Genomic DNA, 18,746 nt, shown 5'->3' with positions numbered 1-18,746 from the left:
AGTCTTTGACAAAACCCACAATCAGCATCAATTTACCTGATTTATCATTATGATCTGGTTTTCCTTGTGTCAAGACCTCAGCGAAAGTACCCATTTGTGCCAATCACTGGCTCTGCTCTACAGGCAAACTGAGTCACCCCAAAACCTGCCATTTCAGCTTGTCGCTGTGGCCACATACCCTCAACTGAATAGCTGTTAAATTACTTGTAAGCTGTTAAATGTCTATTGTTGCATGGAGAAGTCTTAGACCTGTTCTATGGTTTGGCCTGCATTCTAGCACATATGTTGAAATATGAAGTTGCTGGTTATCATTTGGATGCTAATTGAAGTTACTATTCCCCTTGCTTTTGGAGTGATGAGGAAAATGGTAGTTTAAGAATTTCCAGGCCTGGCTAGACACAATGGCTCATGCCTGTAATCCTAGCAATTTGGGAGGCCGAGGTGGGTGGATTGCTTGAGCCCAGGAGTTAGAGACCAGCCTGGGCAACATAGCAAGACCCCAAATCTAAAAATAGTAATAATAATAATAATAAATTAATTAATTGAATTTAAAAAAAGAATCTCCAGGCCAGGCATGGTGACTCACTCCTATAATCCCAGCACTTTGGGAGTCCAAGGCACTTTGAGCCCAGGGGTTCGAGGTTACAGTGAGCTATGATCATGCTATTGTACTCCAGCCTGGGGGACAGAGTGAGACCCTATCTTAGAAGACAAAAAAAGAAAGAAAAAACCCAGCTTGAAGTTAGTGTAAACAACTAAAGAATAAAACTATGATCTTATCCCATGGGGCATTTTACTATCTGAATTCACACACAGTACTTGGTCCCTAAGTCTGTGTAACCATTGGCTGCCTTTGACTTAAGGGCTCAGTCGGTTAAAGCCCAAAGCTGAGGCTCAAGTCATGGGTCCAATCTCATTAATGGCCAATTATTTTGCTCTGTTCTCATTCTCTATCCCTGACCCCACTTTCTGTGTTGCATATTTATGACCTTGGTCATGAGGGTGGCTTGACCAGAGAGGGCACAGAGGAAGGCAAATCCATCACCACAGCTACTAGCAAAACAAGCACAAGCCCTGTGAATGGAGGAAAATATGTGTTTTCTCCTACAAAGCAAAGTGTTTAAAAAACAAAAAACAAGAATGAGGCACTCAAAGCTGGTGAATGGTGCTGTTTGGAAATATTGCACTTCAGACCACTGAATATACTGGTGACCATCACAAGCTGGAACATACAATGGGACAGTTAGTCTGGCTATGAGTCATTTAAAATCATGGGACACTAAACAGATGCCCTATATGCTAAAATGGATAATATTTTTCTCATGGTAAGTTGTCATGGCCAAACACTTGCTTATTATGTTCTGATGGTAACATAGTTTCAAATTTAAATGTAATGTAAGAATATTCCCTCTGCTCATTACCTATGTGAGTCATTCATAAACATTATAAGAACAAAAAAGATAATCACAAAATTTTAAATGGAAAAATAATGGAGTATTTTATTTATTGACAGAGATAATAAAACTTTTTATGATAATCCTGAATAGAATTTAATGAAATGTAAATCCAGATGCAAACAGCAAGAATCTGTTCTGGCAATTGGAGATGATTAGTGAAGCGGAGAATCCTGAATGGTGGATATTCATCTAAGTACTATTGGACCATGGGGTGGAGAAGGAGGGAGTCGAGGATGGTGAAGAGGTATTATTTACTATCAAACCAACCAACCAACCAACCATATCTGTCTCTACCTGTCTCTCACACACACAACTGGATGTCTGACAGTGAGCAGGGCTCTTGACCTCTCTAGACCTCAGAGGCAAAATGAGAATTGTCCTCCAGCTAGAAAGCATCACAAAGTAAATGTTTTGCTTTAGATTTTCTTCCCCAAACACTCCATATTCCTTATGTAGGAAATAGAGCCATTACTATATTCCTATGATCTTATGTTAAATCTTTGGGTAAGAAATATCTCTTTATAAACCAAATTTTCATCTTAATCTTTGCCACTTCTTCCTCCTACCCCAAATTAAAATAAAAATAAATTCTATTAAGTTGCAGGAGATAGTTATAGTGTAATGCTTAAGTGCTTGGGCTTTCAGCTAGATTTTTGGGTTCCACTTAAATTAGGCAAATCAGTGACTTGTTCAGTGCCTCAGTTCCTTTGTAAGAATAATAATGATACTTGCTTCACAGGATGGGTAGGAGGATGAAATAATACATTTAGCACAGGGCCTGGCCATAGTCAATGCTGAGTAATTGTTATTTTTTATTTTTATTTTTTGAGACCGAGTCTTGTACTGTTGCCCTGGCTGAAGTGCAGTGGTGTGATCTCCACTGACTGCAACCTCTTTCTCCCGGGTTCAAGCGATTCTGCTGCCTTAGTCTCCCAAGTAGCTGGGATTACAGGTGCCTGCCACCACGCCTGGCTTATTTTTTATATTTTTAGTAGAGATGGGGTTTCACTATGTTGACCAGGCTGGTCTTGAACTCCTGACCTCATTATCCGCGCGCCTCAGCCTCCCAAGGTGCTGGCATTACAGATGTGAGCCACCGCGCCAGGCGAGTAATTATTATTTTGAAACTATTTCCATTTCTCCATTTCCATTCTCCATTTCTCCATCTTCAATATATGTATATGTGTGTATACATATATATGATAAAGGTTATATACGTATATGTTATACTCATATAACCTCAGACACAGGGTTTCACAGCTAGAAGGAATTTCTAGATCAAGTACAAAACTCTTGTTACATCTGTGTCCTTTCTGTCAGATTCAGAGGGTTACAGTGATTTGGTTAGTGACAGAAATGATATTTAAACATGAGATTCCTGGCTTGGGGCTGGCTGCATCGTTTTTACTTTTCTTTCATTTACTTTTATCTTATTTAAATAATTTCCTATAGAACAATTTCCTTTAAATATGAAATGTTCCATAGGTTTTTGGTTCTCAGTAAATTATGATATTACAATAATGTGGCTTATTTTCCTGATTGCTGATCTCTTCATAAATTAGGACGTGAATTCACTTAAAGCAGTCTATTTGATCACGAAAACCCAGTGACTTCTAAGTAGGCAGTCAGAAGAGTCTGCTTTATGAAACAGACAAACACCTAACATTGGACCTTTAAAATGTTCAGATATCAACACCACGAAAATATTATCTGATATTAGAGCCCCTGAGCAAGGGCTCAAGCTCTATTTTATGCCCCATCCCTGACTCACAGTAAGATCTTGGGCAAGTCACCTGACCTTCTTATATTTCAGAGTGTCAAACTGTGAAAAGCATGTCCATAAAACTGTGCAAGCATGACCTCATTATAAACCCGATGGACTTGAGTGCTTTGATACATTAAAGAATTACCGAAAGAGAACTCTAGTTTGTAAAATATGAAGAATGAGGAAAATAAATTTTACTAAAGTAAAAGGATTCTGAAATGTACAGTTTTTAGCAAGTAAAGTCATAAAAAAGTTTCAAAATGTTATATTTGGGTGAAATAAGGTTAGCGACAGAGGAAAAATATTATTTTAGAGAATGCTTCGCTTTTGAAACCATAGATTGTAGCAACTTAACCAAAATAATTACAAGGAATGAAAGACTCAGAAATGAGTAGATCCTTAATAATTAAACATATTTCTTTTTTTTTTTTTTTTTTTTTTTTGTTTTTTGAGACGGAGTCTCGCTGTGTCTCCCAGGCTGGAGTGCAGTGGCGCGATCTCGGCTCACTGCAAGCTCCGCCCCCTGGGTTCACGCCATTCTCCCGACTCAGCCTCCCAAGTAGCTGGGACTACAGGCGCCCGCTACCACGCCCGGCTAATTTTTTTTTTTTTTGTATTTTTAGTAGAGACGGGGTTTCACCGTGTTAGCCAGGATAGTCTCGATCTCCTGACCTCGTGATCCACCCGCCTCGGCCTCCCAAAGTGCTGGGATTACAGGCTTGAGCCACCGCGCCCGGCCAATTAAACATATTTCTAGGCCATTATTTTCCCCTACTTGTACAATGCATACCATGTTTTAAAATGTATTTCACTGGCCAGGCGCAGTGGCTCACACCTATAATTTGGGAGGCCAAGGCACGTGGATCACTTGAAGTCAGGAGTTTGAGACCAGCCTGGCCAACATGGCGAAACCCCCGTTTCTACTAAAATTACAAAAATTAGCCAGGTGTGATGGCAGGTGCCTTTACCTGTAATCCCAGCTACTCAGGAGGCTGACGCAGGCGAATCGCTTGAATCTGCGAGGGGAATGTTGCAGTGAGCCGAGATTGAGCCACTGCACTCCAGCCTGGGCAACAGAGGGAGGCTCTGTCTTATAAAAACAGAAAAATGTATTTCACTCACTACTATATGAAAAGCCCTGGAGAAAGAATACCAATACCCTTAGGAAAGAAGCAGTTTTATTATTATTATTATTATTATTATTATTATTATTAGATGGAATCTCGCTCTGTCGCCAGGGTGGAGTGCAATAGCGCCGTCTTGGCTCACTGCCATCTCCGACGCCCTGGTTCAAGGGATTCTCCTGCCTCAGCCTACTGAAAGTAGCTGAGATTACAGGCACACGCCACCATGCCAGGCTAATTTTTGTATTTTTAGTAGAGACGGGGTTTCACTATGTTGGCCAGGATGGTCTCGATATCCTGACCTCGTGATCCACCTCCCAAAGTGCTGGGATTACAGGTGTGAGCCACTGCGCCCGGCCAAGAAGCAGTTTTAATAATGAGTTTGGCCATTTAGGCTTGTAACTAACTGGATTATTGAATATTCTTTAAAATTACTTTGTATTAGTCCCTTTTCTTCTATTTCCTTACTTCCAACTCTCCCATTAGTATGCACGCTTTATTCCTACTCAAGTTTCCCCCTATGAACCCAGGAGTAGTAGTATTATTTTTGCAGCGATTGGGTTTAGGTTGGTGAAGTGAATAGTGTCTTTCTAATCTGCAGAGGGAAGGCAGCACCATCCCCTGGCTTGCTGCTGCAGCCTCTCTTTAAACAGCAGGTTCACTCTTTCTGCGGCATTCCAGAAGGAACACCAGTAGGAACAGCTCCACACATGCTGACATCTTGTCTGAGGTTATCCCAAGAAGTCCTGTGGCATTTGCAATGTGCCTGTATATTTTCCCTTTAAAAAAAAAAAAATCTTCCTGCAGACTTTGTTGAAACCACAAACAAACATAACCAAGCAAAGCCCTTTCTAGCAGAGCATGTTAATCACACACTGCTATATTCTGTGAAACAGTAAGCAAATGATAACCTCCAACTGTTGCCCGGGCCCTGTAAACAAAAGATCAAATTCTGTGTTCTGCCTTGGCAAGAAAAGAAACTGCAGCATTTTGTCAAGATTTTTACAAGTCCTGGGCTTCACATTACTGGCTGAAATTGTTCTTTCTCTACTTTACAGAAAAATGGAAAACACTAGTAAACTTAAAGATTTAAATGTTATTTTAAAAGGAATATAATAAAAAATGGAAAACACTAGTACATTTAAAGATTTAAATAGTATTTTAAAAGGAATGTAATCAAAACTGTAGTTTAAAATACAATCAGGCTCCATAATAGAGGCAATTGGCTGTGTGTTCCACCTGTAATGCAGGGGATTTGAAGCATCTATTTTTTCCCCTGTTTCTATGGATTTATGAATAAAGACTCTGACCCCCCTCAGGATTAGGAAAATTACGAAAAATTTAAAGCCTGGGTTTTAAGGTCTGTAGAAGCTGCACAGGTACACTAATTTCAGTAAGACGGGCGCCAGAATGAATAGTTTTCTCCACAGGAAAAAGAGAACAAAATAGTAGGGGAGAAATATTCAGGCATCCTAAAAAATATTCAGTGGAAACGTGAAAACATTAAAGACTGATTAAACATCGCAGCATGACACAGATTTAGCAATCGAGCATATATAATTTGGCTCAGATATTGCTCCAAAATCCGAAGAGCAAACACAGGACCAATTTCTTCCAGGACAACGACCTCGTCCTCTGCAGACCCCTCTCCTCGGCAGCTGAAGGTGTGGCCAATCTGCCTCCACCTCCCCGCAAACCTCCCAGTCTCAGGACATTCCACAGCACCCCACACTGGAAGTGGCCGCTGCAGACCCAAGGACAAGCGGCACGCGGGAACCGGCAGCCCCAGTGGAGCGGTTAGAGACGTTGAGGTGGGAGGGTCACCTAGGTGGGGTGAAGCTGGGGTGGTTAGCGGGGCGAACGGCTTTCGAAGCTCTGGGCCGCCCCCAGTTTGGACTAAGCAGGCGCTCATGCCTTCGCCCCCGCCCAGGATGGGCGTCTCCTGAGGACTCCCCGCCACACCTGACCCGACACCGCACGCCCAGCCTAGAACGCTTTCAAACCCCGACCCAGCGCAGGGCCGCCGCGACTGGCGAGCGGGGGGCGGCGGGAGGCCTAGCGAACCGGGGGGCGGGACCAGGCGTGCAAGGCCCGGCTGCCGCAGGGCCACTCTGCGCGCGGCGTCTCCGCCGCGGCGGAGGGATACGGCGCGCCATATATATACCACGGGGCTCAGGCTCGCGCTCCGGCAGTGGTGCTGGGAGTCTCGTGGACGCCGTGCCGTTACTCGTAGTCAGGCGGCGGCGCAGGCGGCGGCGGCGGCACAGCGCACAGCGCGCCTTAGCAGCAGCAGCAGCGGCAGCGGCAGCAGCAGCACCATCGGAGGCACCCCCGCCGTCACAGCCCCCGTGCTGGTGCAGCCACCCTCGCTCCCTCTGCTCTTCCTCCCTTCGCTCGCACCATGGTAGGTCGGGAGTGGCAAATGCCGGCGTAGCGGCTGCCCGAGATTTCTTCCCAGATTTCTAGTTGTTTTGTTTTTTGTTTGTTTTTGGTTCGTGGAGGTTTTTCTTTTCTGAGTGTTACGCAGTAGCTGCGCTTAAAGGAGGATGTATTTTGGATTTGCATCTCGGCGACCTCTGCCAGGGGGCTTCATTTATTGGTTCCCCTTGGAGCTGGACTTGGCCGTAGGCCGTCCAAGGGCAGGGGCTCCGGCCGCAACTGCAGCGGGGCTTTCTGCATCTAGCCCCCCCGCCCCCCGCCCAGCCCCGCACCCACTGCATCCACCAGCGCCGCACCCGGGCTGCCTGCAGCGCAGCGTTTCGGCCTGGGAGCCGGGCGGGGCCGGGCACTAGACCCCCCCGCCCGCCTGTGCCCACCCCGCTCGCCCCTCCCCACCCCGCTTCTCCGCCGGCGTGAAGGTGGCAGGTCGGGCAGGCAGTGGAGAATGAATGGGCTGGAGCGGGCCGGTGGCGCACATTGTTCCGGCCGGGTGTTAAGGGGCGCAGTGAGCCCCCGCCACCTCCCCACCTTGGCCGGTCCTGCTGGGCACCCTCCCTCGGTCGCTCTCCCCTCCTTCTTCCCGGGGGGCGCGGCGCGGGCGTAGGCTGGGAAGGAAGGAGCCGGGGAAGGGTGGGGTTGGGGGCAGGAAGGCGAGGGGTTGGGGGCGGAGAGGGCGGAAGCGGCGGCCCGGCCGCCCTGCGCCCGGGCGGGGCTCTGCGGTGTAGCCGTGGCTTGTTCCTGCCGCTTTCGCACCTCTACGGCCCCCCACCCAGTGCAGCAGTGCGGGCGGGCGTGAGCCTCGGTGCACCAGGAGGCCCTTCCCGCGGGAGGCGCTCGGCTCGCGCTAATTGGGGCGGGGGGGGGGCGGGGGAGGAGGGAGCTGGCGCGCGGCTTGGTTTCCATTAGAGACGCAAAGTTTCTGCTCCGGGAGGAGGCGGCGGCGCGGCGGGCTGGTAGCCTACGGGAGCAGAAGCGGGTGGGAGGTGCGGGGTCGGCCTTGGCCAGGGCCCTGGAGCGCGGGGACCGGGGGTGGTGACCCTCCTGGCCGAGGAGGGGTGGCGTCCCGACGCCCGCTCAGGGGCCGCCTTGTCCCCCGCCTGCTCCCGGGCACGCGTCCTGCCCGGCCCTTCGCTCCGCGTTCCTCCTGCCCCGCGCCACTTCCATTCCGCAGAGAGATGCCCGCCACGTTTCCGCTTTCTCTGCAGCCTCTAGATTGCCAGATGCGACTGTGCGCCTTGCTGGGTGTGTTTTCCACAGCCCCTTCCTCCCTCGGCGGGCAGGGCTGACATCACCGACTGCGTTTCTGGTTTGGCGGGTGGGGAGATGGTTCCCCGCAGGGTTCTGGTACACCTTTGCCCCCAAGGCTAGCGCCCTTTGGGGGAGGAGGATTTCGTTTTCGAGAAAGTTGGGTGCCCCTGGTAACCCCTCTAACAAGAGTTTTGTAGCGAGGTGGGACTGTTCTCCCCATAAGGTGACAGTTTCTCTTGCGAGGTGTGGCGGCGCTTCCTGTTGTACAAGACAGATGTTGCCCTGGCGTTACGTAAATCATCGTGTCTCCCTCATTTAATTTTAAGAAAGCCAATTTTTAGTGATTGGGGTAGAAAGAAAGATCCATTTATAATCTGTAAAAATAAGTTTTCACCCAATATCAATATATTGGAACGCCATTCTTGCTGTTAAAGTTTTCACTTAAGAGAAACTTCATTAGCTTTCTATTAGGACTTATTTTGTAATTGGCTTCTTAGGCATCCTTTAAAAGAGAAATACACATTAGCTCTCCTTGAGGTCTCGAATTCCCTCGGCTGGAGGCACGGGTTCAGTGTGGTGGAGACCAAATAATGCAACTGAGAATTACCTTCGTGGCCATTACTGCCTCGATTGAAGTGTGTTTATTAAGCACAGTTCTTATGTCATTCTTAAGGTAGGTAAGGTAGGTAGGGTTAATACTCTCCAGCAAATTTAGTAGACCCTCTTTGCCAGAAAAGAGAGGAGTATATGTAGTCTGATAATTATTGTGTAGTTTTCTGTGTACTTAATTTTTGTAGTTTTGTAACACTTCATTTATAAGATGGTACCATTTTTTCCTGGCTTCTGAATAATAGGATAATTTGACCCAGGGCATTAACCATTGTAAATGGTAGGCTTTTAACAAATAACTGCCTAATTTAAAGGATTGGAAAGCATTTGTTACATGGAAATGAAGTTGGTGGGGTACCCAGTTGCTGTATCTTTATTTTTTCCACTTAATTATTTCTCATAAAATGGATGTAAAAGCCTGTTAATCCAACCCAATGCCATTATGTAACGACAGTTTGGAGATTTCGAGGGCCTGGAGCAGTGCGCAAGGTGCGCGGAAAGCCTGCCCTGATCCTGGCTGTGGTGGCAGTGGCAGTGGGCTGGGTCCCTTGTTGAGTGGAACAGGGGACTGCGGTGTCCATGGTGCAGTAGGTGGCGCGCTTCTGTCTTACAGCCTGCTGCCACTGCAGCTGGTGCCATGGGGCTTTCTGCCGCTAGAGGTGCCATTTTTCACATGATGAACTTAGCCTAGTTAGATCGCAGAGCAAGCTGTAAGCCATGGGCCCAGAAAACTTGAAGTGAGCAGAGGTTGTCACTTCCTTGTAATCGTTTGTTAAAATAGCATAAAGAGTTTCCTTTATTCTAATTACTTTCATTAAATGACAGTGCTACAGGTTTCAAAAGATTTTTTGAAGATCGATTTTTGAAAGATCACAATATTAAAAGTATAATTGGAAAACCTATGTTGAAATCAACCAAACATGTTGTGGACTGAATGATAACCTTTTCTTTCTTCATGTAGGCTGATCAGCTGACCGAGGAACAGATTGCTGGTAAGTTGACAACTCCAAGGAGTCCCCAGAAGGCCAGAACTAGGCATTGACTCAGTTTTGGTGACTCCTCTGTTCCTCCCCGCTACAGTCTGGGCAGTTTTCTAAGAATTTATTTAAAGAAGAACAGTAAGCAGAAACATTGAGGTCAGGTGTTATTCTTGCTAGTACTTTATAGATGAGGTGAAAGGAAGTAAAATCAGGATGCCCACTTGTTAAATTCTGGAGAATTTGACCATGTTTCACAGTGTGCAGAGTTTGCCTATGATTAAATTGTACTGAGCCTGCTACTCAACAATTTAGTTTACAGTTCTTATGCCATGGGTCTTTCAGTAATCTGCCCTGAAAGCTTGTGCTTGCTATCCTAAAATAAATGGAAATGGGTGAAAATGAGTGTTAGGACCACTGTAATAATTGGGAAGAAAGTTACATTAGTTAAACTCTGTTGCCTAGGCTGGACTCTTAACTCCTGGGCTCAAGCAGTCCTCCTGCCTCAGCCTCCCGAGTAGCTGGGATTACAGGCATGTGCCACCATGCTTGGCAGATTTTAGCTTTTTAAAGTCCTGGAGGACTCGTTTTGAGACTGTTTCTCTTTAGGAAACCAGGAATGCTTCTGAAATATCCTAAAAGTCATGTGGAGAAAAACAGACTGTTAACCTGGGAATGTACATTTCTAGTAACCATTTCATGTTGTTATGAAACGGGATTCTTATGGCTTTAGAAATGTAACAGGAAGGGACTTGAAGGGGGCACATGGACCAGTCTTGTCAGATGGGATTTAGTCCCTTGAACCCAGGAGGCAGAGGTTGTAGTGAGCTGAGATTGCACCACTGCACACTGCACTCCAGCCTGGGTGGCAGAGTGAGGCTCCATTATTTAAAAAAAAAACAAAACAAAACTGGATTTAGGACTAATTTAAGCATGTTTCAGCTTAGCCGCCTTGAAACCTGTGGGAATATTGTGGTGTATGGCACCGTTTACTGGGAGCAGTGTTTGCTTTATAGGCTGCTGTATGAAGGTCAGTCCAACAGGACTATTGTGGTCTTTATTTCGTTAGATAAAGACCAGACTTCTGATACCTTGCACAACTTGAATGGCTTGCTTTGGCAAGCCCCCGGCAAGTGTATATTGTGACTGGGTTGGATAAAGACATTCATTCTAACGGGTCAACTTTTGTTTTCAGAATTCAAGGAAGCTTTCTCCCTATTCGATAAGGATGGCGATGGCACCATCACAACAAAGGAACTTGGAACTGTCATGAGGTCACTGGGTCAGAACCCAACAGAAGCTGAATTGCAGGATATGATCAACGAAGTGGATGCTGATGGTAAGAGCTTTAGAAACATGAATGAGGGCCACTGTTGTGTAATTCAAGTTCAGAAATGTTACAGAATTGTCTTTCAGGTCCCCAGAGCAAAGCAAATGTGCAAAGATCCTTTCTGTGGTTGCCTTAGGGCCATTGACAATGACAATAAAAGATGATGGGCCTTGTGTCCGTCCTGCTTAGCTTCTACAACGTTTTCTGCAGGGATCACTGTATTGTTTTTTTTCTGCTTGGCGTGACCTAGAGCTCAGATTTTTTTTTTTTTCTTTTTGAGATGGAGTCTTGCCCTGTCGCCCAGGCTGGAGTGCACTGGCGCGATCTCGGCTCACTGCAACCTCTGCGTCCCGGGTTCAAGCAATTCTCTGCCTCAGCCTTCTGAGTAGCTGGAATTACAGGCGTGTGTCACCGCCCCCAGTTAGTGTTTTGTATCTTTAGTAGAGATGGGATTTCACCATGTTGGCAAGGCTGGTCTCAAACTCCTGACCTCGTTGTCCGCCCGCCTCAGCCTCCCAAAGTGCTGGGATTACAGGCATGAACCACCGCTCCTGGCTGAGCTCAAAGCTTTTATCAACTGGCCCATGAGTCTGCACTGAGTCTTGATGGGGAGGTGAAATTAAATAGCCACAGAACGTGCTTTTTAACAAACTTACTGTGTCTAAAGAGGAGGAGGAGCCACCAGATGAAGTGGGTGACAAGCTCTCTTAGAAGTTACCATGAAAGTGAGTACAGTGTGAGCTTGTAGATGTGTTTGCTGCGGAGGAGCATGTGAGGTTTGGAGGCGGATGTGTGGTGACTCTAGGGGATAGTTTTGCAGAACCTAATGGAAAGGGAAGCTGTAAGGTCCAGGGTCAGAGGGAACCAGCAGTAACCCTGATAGCGGTTTGTCATCTGTTCCTCTCGACTCTACAGCAGTGGACAACAGACCTTTGATTGCTGATTTCCACTTCCCCACCCCTAAAAGAAACACGTATTTTGGTAAATCATATATATATTGTAATGTGTACTATATAACATTATAGAACATGATTTTTAAAAGATGAGTTGCGGGGAGAGAAGGTCAAAAGAAAAAAGATGAGTTAAGAATAAACTATTCGGATCTAGATTTTACTTTCTAGATGATTGACTCAAAGGCAGTGTAGTAAAATCGCTTGTCTGGTCACAAACATTTGGAAGCAGAGCTTTTGATTAGGTTATTTGACAAAGCTTTCAGCACATTAGAGCGGTTTTCACTAATAGTGTTTTGAAAAGAAAAAGTTTCCCATGGTTCTCTCTAGTTTGACTGCTAAGATGATCAGCTATCTGGGAACATGGAGTAACTTCCTCTTGTTTGTGGGAGCCCTGGGAATCTGTGCTTGAGGAGGGGAGAAGTCTGTTAGGCTCTTGGATTGTGTGGAAGAAGGAGAAGTTGTGCCAGGCTGCAGAATCCTGTGTTTGCACTGAGAAAATAGGATGGTACCTGACCTTCTCTGCATGGCTGTGAGACAGCTTAAAATAATTTCTCTTGTCTTTGATGAATATGAACAATATCTTACAATTTTTGAGGCTAAAAAGTCTTGAAGGGATCCCTGAGGTATTTTCTTTTAAAGTAAAGGTACTGGTGAAAATGAGTAACTTAACCTAGGGTTTTTCTTCCTAATTTTATTTCCATTTAGTTCAATTACACTGTTAGTCTGGAGTGCTTGTCTTTAGGGGTATTTATCTCTTAGTTTTAAAGAGTTGTTTGGAGTACTGGCCCTAGAACAGATTCTTCTGAGAGTTCCGTAAGTGTTACTGGTCTGAGCTGTGAGAATGCTGCTGAGCTTTTCCCTTAATGGGAAATAAAGATACTGAGTTGGAAGAAAACAGGTGGCCAACCTTCATAGTGTGGCCAAGAAATGATCCTGGAGAAGACTTGGTAAGACTTTATGGCCCATGCATGGCATAGCAAAATCAATGTTCCTCACTCATAATCTTTTCTCCCCTGAAACACTTTATACTCTTAACCTGCAGCTCAGTTCTAGGCCTTTTTTGCATTACTGCCGTCACTAGCCAAGACAGAGTTAGACCTGAGTGATTTCCCTGACTCAGGGATGGCAGTTGGGGGCGCTTCTTCCCTCAGAGTGGAAAGATTCAGCCTGCAGAGTGGTGTGTGCTGTTCTTTTTCTTGAACTGTACAGCCTTTCATGACCCTTCCATGGGCTAGAATCCAGATGTGCAGTTTCCTTTGTATGATTAAATACTATCCTGGGCACTGATGATGAGTTTGAAATTATATGAAATTGCCCCGTGAAGTGTTGGAACATTTTAGACCTGCAAATGTTTGAACCTAGTAAGATAGTTTGCCCCTTTGTCCTAGTGTGTGTTTACCATTCTGTACAGTGGTTCTGAAATGATTACTGCAGAGCAACATTCATGGAGTGCTTACTTTACATGAGCTTTTGTTTTTTAATTTGAGGTAATGGCACCATTGACTTCCCTGAATTTTTGACTATGATGGCTAGAAAAATGAAAGATACAGATAGTGAAGAAGAAATCCGTGAGGCATTCCGAGTCTTTGACAAGGTAATCCAGCGTCTACGTAGCAGATGGTACTTAAGTATGGCTGCTTCTGCTGTCACTTCTAAAAGCTATAATAATGTTATAGGCAGAAGACTTAAATCTTAACTGCCTGAGCCTTTGATCTCACTTTCAAAAGTCCTCTTTATGGTAACTGTATCAGGTGAAGGTAGGCGTAATAAATAGGAATTTTGGACCACGTTTCTTGACTGTTACTTTGAATCATTGTGAGCTTTTGAAAATCCTGTTTTCTGCATTAGCTGTTTGCATGTATTTAGAAGGTTAGAGGTGGGAACTAGAGATCGGAGAATTGTTGATGGGAGCAGAGTTAGCAGTAACTTGAGAGGGCGTAGCTAAGTCAAAGACCTACTTCCTCACACCACAGCATTAGCAATAACAATTGCTGAATGTTCACAGGATGGCAATGGTTACATCAGTGCAGCAGAACTACGTCACGTCATGACAAACTTAGGAGAAAAACTAACAGATGAAGAAGTAGATGAAATGATCAGAGAAGCAGATATTGATGGAGACGGACAAGTCAACTATGAAGGTAAAATGAAATTATTTGAGCTCAGTGTTTCATAGTCTTACCTTTAGGATCTGTAAGCAAGCCAGCTGCTTCACTAGGCAGCGTTTGACTTTATTTTATGTACAGTAAAGATGTTGTGTTCATTAAAGCTGCTTTCAAAGATAACCAAAAGTTACTATTTGTCTTTTCAGAATTCGTACAGATGATGACTGCAAAATGAAGACCTACTTTCAACTCCTTTTTCCCCCCTCTAGAAGAATCAAATTGAATCTTTTACTTACCTCTTGCAAAAAAAAGAAAAAAGAAAAAAGTTCATTTATTCATTCTGTTTCTATATAGCAAAACTGAATGTCAAAAGTACCTTCTGTCCACACACACAAAATCTGCATGTATTGGTTGGTGGTCCTGTCCCCTAAAGATCAAGCTACACATCAGTTTTACAATATAAATACTTGTACTACCTTAATGATAAGGACTCCTTAAAGTTCCATTTGCTAATGATACACTGTTTGGGCTGGCCAGTTTTTCATGCATGCAGCTTGACGATTGAGCACAGTCAGGCCTTTGTATTAAAAATGAAAAATGAAAAAACAAATTCAAAACCTATTCAAATGGGTTCTAGTTCAATTTGTTTAGTATAAATTGTCATAGCTGGTTTACTGAAAACAAACACATTTAAAATTGGTTTACCTCAGGATGACGTGCAGAAAAATGGGTGAAGGATAAACCGTTGAGACATGGCCCCACTGGTAGGATGGTCCTCTTGTACTTCGTGTGCTCCGACCCGTGGTGACGACACACCCTGGTGGCATGCCTGTGTTTATTGGTTTAGCGTTGTCTGCATTGTTCTAGGGTGAAACAGGTGTCAGGCTGTCACTGTTCACACACATTTTTAATAAGAAACCTTTACCAAGGGAGCATCTTTGGACTCTCTCTTTTTAAAACCTTCTGAACGATGACTTGGAGCCGGCAGAGTAGGCTGTGGCTGTGGACCTCAGCACAACCATCAACATTGCTGTTCAAAGAAATTACAATTTACGTCCATTCCAAGTTGTAAATGCTAGTCTTTTTTTTTTTTTTTTTTTTCCAATAAAAAGACCATTAACTTAAAGTGGTGTTAAATGCTTTGTAAAGCTGAGATCTAAATGGGGACAAGGCAGGTGGAGGGGAGGCCAGTGTACATTTAAATGCCCACAGCCCAGCATTGGGTTTCCCTCCCAAGGCCCCAGCACCAACCTCTGAGCCCAAGACCTTGCCTAAAAACAAGCAGATACCGATTGCTTCATCCTATTTATGGACATGTAGGTCTAGTTGCATTTTCACTGGGGGGAGGGGGGAAGGTGAATTACGGTAACTTTTAATGATCTATTCAGGCAGTAGAGCTCTTAAGGAAAAAAAAAAAAAAATCCACTTTCTCTCAAGCATGTATTTAGGGGTTGTTCTCAATTGTGCTGCTGATTACCTGTCTTATGTAACTACTTGAGACCATCTGCAAGAGACATGATTTAGTGTGTCTGTAATTCAATCTTCGCTGTGTGTGGTAGAAGCAGTAGTCACTTTTCTAAGCCAGTCTCTTCATGCCTAAAAGACACTACCAGTCACCTTTGATTCGCGACTTTTAATTTATGATTATACTTAACCTTAGCCTCCTTTTACTTTTTTTTTTTCCCCCTAAGTTGACTTGACTTTGCTTCTTTCCCCCCCAAGTAGAACTAATGCTAGCTTCCAGCTTGAAAGTGAAACTCCAGTGTGGAGTGAATTTTGTGTCTAATTATAAACCTGTAACCAAAACTCAGACATCTGGTTCTGGTCTTTGCATTGAGATTGGTCCCGGTAAAAGCCCCTTAAAAGCATATTGCATTTAGTACAGAGCTCTTTTTTGAAATGAAGGCTGGAGGTGTGCATTTTTCACGGTGTTAGCTGGTTGTATCTTATTAGCAAGGAGATTGGGGTTTTGAGTGTTTGCGTGGGTGGTTTCAATTTGCCAGGGAACAGTGGCAGGCTGCTAGCAAGGCAGTGAGAAGCTCTTGGCAGCCAAATGGGTGCATTCAGGGCTGATTTATAGAGACCCTTGGCTTCTCCTTCTCCTACTCCCTGTCTTTCTGGCATTTTGTAGCTTGTTAGATTTTCTGCCAGAGGGGTGGGTCAGAGCAGTGGAGAGGAGACATCGCCCATGTGCTTCTGCTACTGGTCCTTGGGCTGTGTGGTTGGTAGAAGAGAGGTTGACACTATGAGCTAAGGGTTGGCTTTTATCATTCCCTGAATCTGAAAGGAATGCCTAAGGGTTTCTCTTCTGGTGAGATAGGGTTCCTGGTTTGAGTAAGTTAATGTCCTGGATATTTCTTGTGGCAGGGGGTGGTCAAAGAGCCTGATTGGCTGACCCAGTCTCACGCCTGTGGTCGATGACCTCAGTAGTTTCAGAGGGGGCCAGAGGGGGGTCATTTGACTTGTTTTTTTTTTTTTTTGAAATGTAGCCTTCTAACCCTCAAGTCTTTTTAGAAGCTGGGTGGACTGTTAGTGGTCTTGCAGCCTATCCTAAAAGACTACCTTTGAAACAGGATTCTTGTATGGCCAGGATCCTGTCTGGGAACCAGAAACCCTACACCCTCCCCCTCCAGGGAATGCTGAGTTCCTATTGTGAGCAGAGGTGAGGCAGAATCCACTGTAGCCTTCCCCCCTCGCATTTGCGGGGATGGCCAACCCAGGCGTTGGGTGTTAGTCTGCATGAGTTTGCGAGAGGAGATAGCTGGGTGTCGTGGCAGTGCCCTTGAAGTTGGTTAGCACCTTCCTGTAAACTCTTGCCCCTACTTCTAACTACTCTATAAATATATACATATATTTATATATAAAGTGATTAGTTGAACTGGCATCCTGCTTTAGCCTGAGACTTGCCATAAGAAACTGCTGAGTACTTGGCAAACAAACCCTTTCATAGTTTTGTTCTCCATCTGTTTGGGGTAGGTGTTGAGCGAGGCAAATGGATCTCGATACTTCAGATGGGCTTTTGATGCACTGTTGCCAAGGAAGGCTTTTTCTGATTTTTTGACAAATGAATTTTTGCACACTTTCATTGGTGTCTTTCGGCAACTTAAACACACATTGAAAATGAGCTATTGTACATATTTTTATATTCTCTTTATAAATGCATGTCTGATTGTACTTGTAACAATATTGTAATGAACGGCTGTGCAGTAGGCCCAGCGCTGCTGTGTCTCGTCAGAGGAATAGCTTACCACGAACCCCTCAGCATACTGGGAACCTCTTCCTGAACAAAGAATGTAAATTTGGTCAAGTCTACTCTTCCGTTCATTCAATTATTTTAAGCATTTGAATTATTTATTGTATATCCTAAATATATTTATCCTTTGGCAGTGACTAGATTTCCACTAATGTGTCTTAATCTATTCCTCCAGCTGGCAGTTACTGTTTTTTTAATCCCTTGAAGTTGTCCTGTAGGAGACAGAAATTCTTTGCTGTCTGTATCCCTTGGAGTAAGAAGGTAGTGGCATGGGTGGAGTGTGTGTTCTTTCTCCAAATCTATTATGATGTTCATTAAACACTTCTGTAGCAAAGATGGTGGTAGTTCTTTTGTTACTGAAGTTGCCCTTCACCATGGCTATTTGAAAAGGAGATGTACTTGGACATTTCTGTAAATCTTGAGATAAACTGTTTGGAGATTTAACCACCTCTCTGATGGGGGACCAACTCTATGGAAATTGTAAATAAGTTTTATTTATAAACCTGGCACTGTATTCAATAAACATTTCTGCAGCCTTTCATCTCTAACTGCGAACTGTGTAGGTTTCTAGCTTGCATAGCTTTCAATCCCTGTTGCTCTCAAGGTAGACCTGTCCTCAGATGTAACTTCACCGGGCCTCTAGTACGGTGAGAGTGAGGGGCCAGAAATACCATAGACATCCCACAACAGCCTTACCCTAGTTTTAAGTAGTTTGAGTGTTAATAGCTGACATTTTTAACATAGTCTCTTAGCCTATTATTTTGTCCATGCTTGCTTTTTATGCAGAAAATTTACACCATAAAGATTAGTTTCCTGTTAACCCCAATCCAAGTCTCTTTAGGACTTGTACAAAGAAATACATTTTTTTTCCAGTAAGATGGGAATTTTAGATGACAAGCACATACCTTGGTTCATGTCAAGAGCGGGACAGCTGAGGAAAGTGGGGTGGGATGCAACTCCAATTTAGGATGTTGGCATCGAAGCCTTCCCCTTAGTCAACACCGGCCCAGACCCTGGTTCTCAGATGTGGCAGGGGAGGCTACCTTGTGTGTTTCCCACTCTGCCCAGAAGGAGTGAGAGGGCTGAAAAGTGGGGCAGGGTAAGTCCCTGCTTTGGACGGAAGGCTTGAGACACATCTCCAGGAAGCATTTAAACAGCCCCTCCTGCACACAGGAGCTGGGACTGCAAGGATATGGACATCACCATGGAGACGGCCCTCTGCTCTGAGGCTTCAGACCCAGCTTCTGGTTTTGGTTTTGTCCCTCCAGCCTCGGGCAGGTTCTTTACCTTTCCCAGGCCTCGGTATCCTCGTTGGTAAGATCCTATTGGACTTGGCACCTTCTGCCTGTGACTTTCTAGGATTATGACCGACCTGGTTTGGCATCACTTTGTGTTTAGATAGATGAAATTGCAGCCTAAAGGATGGGAGGTAAAATTGCGTAGGAGTGCGGTGTCCTTTGAGATGACAAATGGGATTTAAAAATTC

At 44.7% G+C, this 18,746-nt stretch overlaps 1 protein-coding gene across 2 annotated transcripts; it reads left to right on the top strand.

Annotated features, from left to right (window-relative positions):
• Positions 1–6,532: 6,532 nt before the first annotated feature.
• On the top strand, positions 6,533–17,808 carry LOC105467562 (calmodulin 1). Of its 2 annotated transcripts, none has more exons than XM_011717252.2 (6): positions 6,533–6,750; positions 9,604–9,634; positions 10,815–10,958; positions 13,390–13,496; positions 13,908–14,043; positions 14,214–17,808. In XM_011717252.2, the coding sequence occupies exons 1-6, from the start codon at positions 6,748–6,750 to the stop codon at positions 14,240–14,242; spliced, it is 450 nt and encodes a 149-aa protein (XP_011715554.1). In that variant the 5' UTR covers positions 6,533–6,747; the 3' UTR covers positions 14,243–17,808. The 2 variants fall into 2 exon arrangements, with proteins under 2 accessions (XP_011715554.1, XP_024644209.1); XM_024788441.2 differs by lacking the exon at positions 6,533–6,750 and adding an exon at positions 8,008–8,027.
• Positions 17,809–18,746: the final 938 nt, after the last annotated feature.

The sequence above is a fragment of the Macaca nemestrina genome, chromosome 7 (assembly GCF_043159975.1).
Source record: "Macaca nemestrina isolate mMacNem1 chromosome 7, mMacNem.hap1, whole genome shotgun sequence".
Classification (NCBI taxonomy): Eukaryota; Metazoa; Chordata; class Mammalia; order Primates; family Cercopithecidae; genus Macaca; species Macaca nemestrina.
The sequence above is the reverse complement of the archived record's forward strand: the minus strand, read 5'-3'. Positions and strand labels throughout refer to the sequence as shown.